Source organism: Cebus imitator, unplaced genomic scaffold, assembly GCF_001604975.1.
Source record: "Cebus imitator isolate Cc_AM_T3 unplaced genomic scaffold, Cebus_imitator-1.0 Scaffold586, whole genome shotgun sequence".
NCBI classification, from domain to species: Eukaryota; Metazoa; Chordata; class Mammalia; order Primates; family Cebidae; genus Cebus; species Cebus imitator.
The window spans coordinates 200,706-211,096 of record NW_016107901.1 but is presented as its reverse complement, the minus strand read 5'-3'; the positions used below and the strand labels follow the sequence as shown (position 1 = coordinate 211,096).

Below are 10,391 nucleotides of genomic sequence, written 5' to 3'. Positions count from 1 at the left end.
GGGTAGTTTAGTTTCCATATAATCTTCAACTGTAATCAATGTCAATGGTATCTGTGAGTTCCTCAGTGGATTGGGCTGTGGTTGTTTGTGGAGGCTGTGGCAAGACAGTGCACATAGATGCAGGCTACAGCAGGCAAGGCTGGTCAGTCCCAGATGCCTGGACAACATGTGCAGACTCTGGCCGATAGGGCAGTCCTCTTCTCAGACTGGCAGAGGCATGTGCAGATGCTACGGCAGCAGGTGGGGCAGGTTGATCTCCAGGACCCAGACAATGAACATGGCAACTCGCAGGGATAACACTGGGCAGTATAGACCTAGCCTCAGCTCTCTCAAGGGTACTCACAGGCACAGGCTGCGGTGGGTGGAACAGATTGATCCCCAGGCCCTCAGATCATATGTTTGGGTACCAGCAGTGGTGGCAGACCTGGCATCAGAACCCATGTTGGTGCATGCAGGCACCGGAAGTGGCAGATTGGATGGGCTGATCCCATGGCCACTCGAACAACATGCATTATTGTGGACATAGGTGATGGGCAGGTGGCCCTATCCTCAGGCTACCTGATGGTGCATGCACTTGCTAGCTGTGGTGGGCAGGGAAGGTTATCCCCAGGTCCCCTTTACGGGATTCTTGGGTGCCAGTGGTGGTGACAGGTGCAGCAGACCCATTTTCAGTTTCCAGAATGGTGCCTGGGCAAACCAGTCCCCAGGTCCCTTGAAGGTATGTGCAGGTGCAAGGTGCACAGTGGCCCTGCTGCTGGAGGTTGGGGGATGGGGTTGCTTCCAATGGCAAAGGCCCAAGCCAGGCAGCTCTCAGACCTTGGGGAGGAAGAATTGCAGGTCCCTTTGTTCTGGTGACTGCCTCCCCAGGGCACAGTACCACCGATTCCCTGGGCTGTAGAACACTGTATGAGCCAGAGTGCTGGGGATCTGGCTACACTGCTGGGTTCAGCCAGCGTTGTGATTCTGCAGCCTTCTGGATGGATGTCAGTCAGGGGATGTCAGAGGGATGTGGAGATACAGGGACTGTTGAGTCCCAGGGAAGGATGTAGTCTGGTGGAGGCTGGACTCAGAATAGTGCCATGCTGCAGTGGCCTTGGTCTAGGGGTGGGTAGGGGACCCAGAGTGAAGTTCTTCTCTGGACTAATGCCATTGGTGGACTCGAGGATGCTCCTTATACCAGTTTCAGGGCCCACAAGGGCTGGGATTGTAGGAGTTAGCAGTGGCAATGTAGACGGCCAAAGAGCTTGTTTACCTTCTCTCTACAATGGGGGTTTCTCTCGGCTCAGAGCTGACGCCAGCTGGGCCAGCTGCTTTGCTTCCCTCCCCTTCCAAGCCTCAGAGGTCCCCATCACTTCTCTGATGAATTCCAGTGTTCTCTTGGACGCTCCATCTGATATGTGATTGTTCCGTTTTGGTCCTTCTTTGTGCACAAGTCCCAAGTGCCTCTAGTCAGCCATCTTGAAGCCCCTCACTCTGGATGTACAAAATGTTGTCTACACTTTGTGGCTTGTTCTGGGATCTCACACATCTCATCCCATGTACAAAGTGAGGGAAAAAGGGATGGTTGCCCAAGGTTTCTCCCAGCTCTGACAGGCTCAGTATCCGCCGGGCAACACATATCAACCTGTCAAGACAGAGAACGGCAGGTGATGTGTGGAATGTGCCCATGCATGTGAAACCCCTTGGCTTCCTTTACATGCTCCTGGTCTGAAAGATGGAGACCACATGGAGAATGTGTCAGAAAATCCCTCCTTTCACACTCCTCTGACCACACCACAGATGTAGACTTCTCACAGATGAGAAAAAGCTTGGGTGGGAGCTCATTTCTTCTCCCAGTGTGCTTCAACTTCTCTTGCTTAAGGAATTATGGAATGAGAGAGAACATAGGATTTTTAACATTTGCTGACTATCCACTATGTGCAAGCCTGGTATACATAACAGGTAGCATAACCTCCATTCTTGAGTTGAGGAAACTGAGACTGGAGACTAAATCATGTGCCGGAAGACACACAGCTGGTAATTAGTAGACTCAGGACTTGAGCGAGACTGTCCACCTTCAGAGCCCATGGTTTTTCCATGACAGCAGCAATGGACAGGTAGGTCCACAACGACCCCTCACATCTACTCTGTGCTCTCATGGTTGGCACTCAGAGAATGTTAGGCAGTGAGAACCGCTATGGACAGAATGTCTGTGTTCCTCCAAATGTCCTATGTTTAAATTGAATCCCCAGTGCGATGGCGTTTGAAGGTGGGTCCTTTGGGAAGTTGTGATGTCATGAGGGAGAGGGAGCCCTCATGAATGGGATTACTGACCCCAGAAAGACCCCCTCATCCCTTCTGCCAAGTGAGTGTCCAGCAAGAAGACAGCCATCTACAAACCAGGAAGCAGACGGTCACCAGACACCGAACCTACTGCATTCCTGACCTTGGACTCCCGAACAGCCTCCAGTACCCTAGGAAATAAATTTCTTTTGTTTATAAACCACCCAGCCTATGGTATTTTGTTATAGCAGCCTGAACCGATTGCGACAAGAATTGAAACTACTAAGGATCATTTTAGCTGGGAAACGCTTGGGCGACCGGGTTAGCAAGGCTGGCATAGCGCAGGTCAGGAGAAAACGCAGAGTCAAAACAGAGGGGCTCCTCTTCCCTCCTGCAGAGTGACAGAGAGGACGGAAGAGTTCTGCTTTATGACCAGGCATTTTAAATAGCACGCAGATCCTCTGGGAGAGGACGCAGAGCCACGATGTGGGCAGGGGCTCGGGGACTGAGGGGGAAACTGGAATCTGAGTCTCTCTCCTCTGGTGCCAGAGAAATTTTCCAAGGTGGGATTGGAATTGGGATTGTAGTGAATGACCTTGGATCAAGATCCAGGGACTGTGGGAAAACCATAAGAGCCCTAGGCTATGAACATTTTATTTTTTAAATTTTTTAAAAAAGAGATGGGATGTCACTAGATTGCCCAGGCTGGTCTCAAACTCTTGGGCTCAAGTGATCCTCCTGCCTCAGCCTCCCAAAGGGCTGGGATTACAAGGGTGAGCCACTGTGCCTGGCCCAACTATGAACATTTTAACTGATAAATTAGAAAATGTCCAAAACACTTAAAATTTGGTAATGATGATGCCAACAGCCCGCCTCACCCATGCCAGGAGCCTTCGGTCCCCAACCTTTTTGGCGCCAGGGACTGGTTTTGTAGAAGATAATTTTCCAGGATCAGCAGGTGGTGGGGGTAATTTCAGAGTGAAACTTCCACCTCAGATCATCAGGCATTAGATTCTCATAAAAAGGGTGCAACCTAGACCCCCCTCACGCGCAGTTCACAATAGGGCTCGTGCTCCTATGGGAATCTAATGCCACTGCTGACTGGACAGGAGGCAGAGCTCAGGTGATAACGTTGCTTGCCACTCACCTCCTGCTGGGTGACCAGTTCCTAACAGTACCTGTCTGCAGCAAGGGTTGGGGATCCCTGATATGAAGCATCCCCTTTGTGAGAAAACAAGCTTTGGGCCATCGATTCCTGCAGCCAGCTGCTCTGTGCACATGGGATGAGGCGCAGGAGGGAGTCAGGACGGAGACCTCTGGTCCCTGGCACAGCTATTCTCGCAATGGCCATTGGTTGATCTCCCCCAGTCCCTGCCACAGTCCCTCTCTCTGCACCTGCTGGCCTCAGTGTGGAGCCTGAGGAACAGCTCCTCCCTCCCTAGCCACCTTCTGTGCACAGATCAACTCCCATCTCCTCAGAGCTGCTTCCCATCAGTCAACCCACCTCCCTTCTAGTTCAAAAACGATTCAACATTTTTGTTCTTGTACTTTTTTGGCCTGTTACGGATTTTTTGACGTTCAGTGACATTTGGGAAGGACAGATAAAAGTGAGCATTCAGTTTGCATCTCAAGTCATGACCTTTGTTTGCCTCGTAAACAATCTCTGCTTCCATTTCACTGAAGGACGCTGGCCAGGTGGGGCCTCCTTCCCCACAGGTGGCTGTGATGTCAGGTGAGCTGCTCAGCCTCTTCTGGCTTACTTCCTGTCCACACAACAAGGGTCCCGGATGAGATTAGCATCCATCAAACCTGTTCCTGTAATATACCCCTTCTATTAGGTAAAACTGATGGCAGGATTCTGTTTATAAAACAAGCTAAACCGTATTTTCTTTTTCAGAATACGTACTTAAGTGCTGAAGAGTAACTAAAACATTTTTAAATAAAAGGCCCTGAGGAGAGAATGTGATGGGGCCTCTGGAGTCCACAGCTCCCCTCTAGGTGGCCCAGGGTGGCAGTGCTGACTGCCCTGAGAGGAGGTGGGCAAATTGCAGAGACACCAAGGAGCTTCCAAGGAAGGGCTGACGCCTGGCCCTTCCCAGGGGAGATGCAATGGTCTGGAAACTCATCAGATGGATCAACGCTCCTGGGTTCTGGTGGCAAACACACCTCGGAGGGACCTGAAGGTGTGTTTGGATGAGTGACTGGATTGCAACCATGGGCTGGCCTGGAAGATGGGCCCAACAGGTAGCCCAGGATGGAACCCCTCTGGAAGTGCCCGGGCGGGCCGGGTCAGCTGCAGCTGCGGGTGAGCATGCGTGGGACCCCACAGGAGAGGCTGCCAATACCACCAATGTGGAGACAGGACACAGACCTGGAGGATGGAGTGAAGCCCCAGGGTCCTGATGAGACAGGAGGGAAGATAATGTTTTCCTGCTAGAATGGGCAGCTCAGACCTCAGTGTTTGAAGGATTTGACTAGAACTGTGCTTAGGATCAATGAAAAGGGAGGGGCAGGTCACAGCATTTGAGGACAAACTAATTTTTACCTTATTCTAGGATCAAAGTGACTACCAATGCTTTAAAATACAGTATATAGTGTCAGAAAAAGCACACTAGTTTTTTCTTTTAAAGTACGCTAGTTTTTATAATAACAATCGCTGTAGGATCTAGGTAGAGGGTTTATGAGTGTTCACTATAGCTTTTCTGTATGCTTTAAAATTTTCAGGGTAAAATGCCTAGATGTGGTCAAATAACATTTTATATTGTAGTTGAGCATTTGAGGAACCCCTGGACAATTGTTGGGAAGCCTTCAGGTTCACGCAGCTTGAAAGCTACTGGGCCCCTCCTGGGCCCTTTGAGCTAGAAAATCTCTTAACTTCCTAGGAGGCTCCCCAGGCTTAGCCCAGGAGGCCTGCAGCTGAGGTGTCTGAGAAGCTGGTATTTTACACTGACTGTCATATGTCGCCTCAAAGCCATTTGCATCAGTAGGGCTGCACCTGTACTCAGTTTTATCATAAAAATGGGTCATTTGCAATTGCCTTTTAAAGGTGAAAACACATGCAAAATATATTTTAAAAATCCAACAGGCTTGTGCCAAGCAGCCAGTGGATTTGTTGTGCCCTGTCCGAGACAAGCACTTTGATAAAAGGCCTAGCTGCAACGGTGCGGAATTAGAGTTGGGAGCATTACTGCCCTTTCTTCGTTCTGCCTTTCAGGGCAGCCGTCCTCAAACACGGGGTGGGCAGAAGCGGCGTGCTTACTGTCAGCCCTGCCCGCTGCAAGGCAAAGAACTGTATGCCCTACTAATTTGGGGGAGCGCTGGATTTAACAGCATTGTGATACTTCTCAGACTGTTAAACACACAGGTGTGCACTGCCAGTCTCCCAGGGATGGACACCATTTTGGTCCCCAAATGCTCTACAGAAGACTTTTAGGGGAGGGACTATGCTCTAGGACTAGTGCTTTAAGAAGCTAAAAATCAACCAAGCACCGTGGCTCATGCCTGGGATCCCACGGCTTCTGGAAGCGGAGGATCGCGTGCGCCTAGAGGTTTGAGGCTGCAATGAGCTGAGTGAAAGCTGGGTGACGGAACAACACCCTGTCTCTACAAACAAACAAAAATAGGAAGCAAAGTAGAAAATCCTTCTTTGAAAACATGATTTCAATTAGTGACACGTCTCAAATACAGCTTATTTGAGAGACTGGGGTGGGAGAATCGCTTGAGGTATTTTGAGACCAGCCTGGGCAACATAGTAAGACCCCCATCTCTAACAATAAAATAAAATAGAAAATAAATTACTAAAATGCAGTTTAACTGCAGCAAATACACCCTTCAGTGGCATCTGTGAGAGAAGTATTATTTCTGACCAAGCAGAGCTGTGTTTTAAAATGAAGGCTCCTCCCACCTATGAAAAACACCCCCAGCTCCAGGTAAACTAACAGTATCAACTGTACATTATCTTAGCAATGCTTCTGTCTTCCTACCCACCAGGGACAATTGTCTCCATAGCCTGTATCTTACCCTTTCACGTAACATCGAGTTTCCGGCTCTTCGGAGACTGGGCGCATCCTCCACCCTCCCCACCCTGCTGGACCAAGGATCAGCCGTATGCCCTTCCTCATTAGAACCTTCATCTCCATCCTCTTTCCCACTCCCCCACAAAACAATCAAAGCACATGCCCAAATTCACTTTTATTTTGCACACATAGGAAACAGGATCCTATCAAAAGAGAACAAAAAAGAGAAATGAGCTAATTGTTACAGAGGAAAAGCATGCACAGATCTGCTTCAAGTTTACTCTGAACCACGGACGTGCCGGGAATTCCACACGCCAGGAGCTGTCTCACTCCAGGAAGTGGACGCGACCCACCACCCACACAATGGAAACAAGAATAGCAAGGAAATGTCGCTGAAGTGGGACTTCCATATGCAGGATCAGCGTTCACAGTAGCACAATTCTAACTAGGTTCAAGGGAAAACAAAATCCGTCTCACACAAACATGGGAATATAAAATTGTGGCGCCCTAGCCTTCACTCAGTCTCTTAACATCATTTGCTATCAAAAAGATAAATGAAATTGAGTCACAGACCTTTGGGTGCCTATTCAGCTGGACCCGATTCCAGGGGCAGCTTAGTGTGCTTTTCCGTTACAAAAAATAAAGGGAGAAACTGACATGAAAAATGCAAAACAAATGAGCTGGAGGAAGAGGAGTGTTTGGACCCACGCAGTTGTCTTGGTTGTAAACAATGAGCTTGTGCTTTGCTGTCTCATTTAGATGGAGGCCTGCAGCATGGGAGGTCCCGCCCTGGCGGCCAGTGGTCACACCAGGGTGGGTCAGAGACAGAGGTGGCAGCATCTGTGCTTTCAACTGCATTCCCAGGGTGTCTGTTTTGTTTCCAAGTATTTCCCGTGGAATTCCCCAGGAGGTTCTCTGATTCTATGTCCTCAGAGTGAAAAGCACGGACAACAAATGACTCCGTAGCCACTTCCGTGAGAGGTCTTGATGCTCCAATTCAACGAGTAATGATTTCTCAAGAGGCTCTGATTAGTTCACTAAAAAATAAGCACCCCTACCTCATTCCCCATGATACAGCACATCTAGTAATCTAGGAGGCTCAGCTAAGTGGCATTGCTCGTCAGCACACAGGACAGGTCAGGACTCACACATCATCACTACAACTATGCAGCAGGACAGAGCTAGATTCCCGCTAGCCATCAACTACTCAGGAGACTATCTGTGAGACCCTGGGGTGAGCTGCGATTCCTCTCCAGGAATGTGCATCACATATCTTCTTTATTCTAATTTTGACATGGTCAATGCAGTTGAGTCAGTACTTCTCTCTTTTCCCAGCAAGCTCCTCCTCCTTGGAGCGCAGCATACATGCGCTCAGACCCAACAGAACCATCATGCACTACGGTCAGCATGGCTGGCCATGCCCTGCTGACACCTCAGCCGGTCTCTCTTCCAGGAAGGGCCATGTGACTTCCCAGTCAGATGTGCCCCCTGCTTTCAAACTGCCCTTCAGAACCCACCATTGGAGCTGCTGGAGGGAAGGGGACCCCCGGGCCTGAGAACACCCTGGAGAGGCAGTGACGTCGGAGGGAAGACACATGCCCAGTCCGATCTCAAGGACAGGACACTCTACATGCACTTCCATAAACACACTGAAGAAACGGGTAACAGTGCTTTCTCTAAGTCAGACCCAAGAGCTCACAGAATGCAATGTCTCAGTTCAGGGCAGGAAGTGATTTCCCATGAATTTAAATAACTTTCCTTAGTGAATTTCAGATCACCGTCAGACCTCCAATGCAGGCCTGATTCTAGGCAACATCCTGCGGTGAGAGCGGCATGCGCTGCTCTTCCCTGGCGGTGCAGGAGAAGCCTGTCTTTAGGAAGCGAACAGAGACAGAAACGTGACAAGGGGCTTGCTCTCTCCTGATTGTCGCTCCAACAGCTTCTGGAAGAGGACGGCTGACGGGAGGACAGGCTGGAGAAGGTCGCTGGCCTCAGCTCAGCCGGCTGCTGCTTCATTGGCTGAGCCACCCGGCGTGGGGCTTCCTGCTAATACCCGGCCGAAGGCTGCTTGCCCAGGATGCCTGGCCCGGCCCCTCCACACACCACCTGCACCTCCAGCACTGCCTTCTTCCTCTCAGTCTCTCTCCCGAAGATCTGGTCACACCACCGTAAGGACGTCAGCCCTCGGGGACTGTCACCACACTGCCACGTGAGAGCACAGACTTTGTCAGAAACAGAAGCGACAGAGGAGACACAGTGTGAGTTCACAGATTGTCCTCCATGGAAAGCCTGAAAGAGAGCTGTGCTTGCTGTGAGGATATCAGAGGAACTGCTCTTGGCGGCCCATGAGACCATTCCTGGACACGAACATCCACGGGGACAGAAAGGCCGGGGAAAGGCCCTCTCCCGTCTCTCGTCTCTCGTCTCACACGAGGGCGCCCCGCTACTTGGCCTTCACTACCTGTTCGTACGGGGGTGGAGGCGTGTTGCAGTAGGCAGGAGGGGGCGGGCAGGCCACACTCCCCTGGGGTGAGTTGGGTGGGACCTGGAAAGCCATTGCCATGGAATTCCCAACAGGGTTCATCCCCGGTCCTCCTGGGTCGGTGTAATAGGGCGGCCCCGGCTGCTGGGCTCCTGAAAGACAGATGAACATAGGTGAGGACAGAAGAGAAAGTCCCATCACATCCGGAGTACGTGCAGGCTGCAGGGCCAGCAGGTCACGCCCCGTCATTCACTCAGTGACAGTGTATGAGGGACCCAACATGCCTGGTAAGGGGGCACCTGGGGCGTGGTGACAAGCAACATGACAGGCAGGCCCTGCCCTCTTGGAACTTGGATTCTACTAGACTGCGTACCACATTACCAGTTCACACATCCGGGGGAGGAAACTGGGCCACAGTAAGGTAAGGCATGTGTGGCAAACCATGGGAAGAACTGCAGAGGCCACCCAGGCTTTGTGACTCAGCCTGGCATTATCACGGCTCCACAACCCCTCTGGGCACAGAGTTTGCTGGTGACCATTTCTGAAGTAAGGTCTCCATTCCTGCCTGCTGGGCTGGCGTGTCCTCAGGGCACGAGTTACAGGCAGGGAGGCGGTGCACCTGGGCACACGTGGCCGGGCTGCGGCTGATGGACGCTCCACAGGTCAAGAGTGGAGCTGTGGGCTGACTCCCCAGTGACAGGCGGAGGTGCAGGATGTGGGGGCGCCAGGAAAGGTGACGGGAGGGCACAACCTAGCCACCCGACCCCAAATCTAGCCCTGACTCTGAGGTGCTGTTTTCTGCCTGGTTACTGTGATCGTGCAGGTTAACACTGTAGAATATGGTATATGTCAATAAAGAGAAGAAACTGAGTGCTGGGTGTTTCCCGGGTAAAGCTGATTCTGCGACAGGACTCAGGTGTATTCGAAGTGAGGCTTCGTTCAGCTCAGGGAGATACTCAAGTGTCAAAGAAGCTGCCCCTGTGTGAATATCGTGTAGGGTTTTGTTTTTTCTTGCAAATCTCCCCCGACACAGTTTGATAAAGTTCTGACTCTAGAAACATGCCCATCAAGGTGCACAACATGTTCCATACCTCCAAAGCCCACATAAGTCAGACCGTGAAAATCTGGGCATGTGCTGAAGGAGAGAATGTGGAATAGAAGCACAGGCCTGACCCACACTGTCCCTCACCGAGCGCTCTCACCTGCCAGGGGGGCACTCGGCACAGACACCGCCCCGCCCTGCACCTGCGCATCCCGCAGACGCCACCCGTCTGCGCTCACCCACCGCCTGAGGCATGTTCTGTTTAGAAGTCGATCTACTGCCATTACCATGAGTTTTCCAAGGGCAGATATTATGTTTTATTTAGATCTGGATCCTGCTATACATTATACAATTAAAAAGCCAAGGATTTTTAAAAAGAGGCCATCGCATCGCAACAGTCTAGGCAAGACACAACGAAGGCCTCTGAATATCAGAGAGAAAATGGAGCAGGGGGAATGAAGCGCTGAGGCTGTCAGCAGTGACTGGCCTGGGACTGACTGGGTGGGGGGCGTGTGGGGATGGAGACAAGGGCTGAGAGGAAAAGGCCCTGGCCTCCAGTCTCAGTAAGGGCCTCCCGACAGGCAGCGGA

The 10,391-nt window shown here is 51.2% G+C and overlaps 1 protein-coding gene across 1 annotated transcript in view; it reads right to left on the bottom strand.

The window, feature by feature from the left end:
• Positions 1–6,435: 6,435 nt before the first annotated feature.
• VOPP1 (VOPP1 WW domain binding protein) overlaps positions 6,436–10,391 on the bottom strand; it is a 93,584-nt gene continuing 89,628 nt past the window's right edge. The window contains exon 5 of the mRNA XM_017516422.2: positions 6,436–8,912. Coding sequence (XP_017371911.1) covers positions 8,722–8,912 — 191 coding nt within the window. The 3' untranslated portion in view covers positions 6,436–8,721. The remainder of the gene's footprint in view (positions 8,913–10,391) is intronic.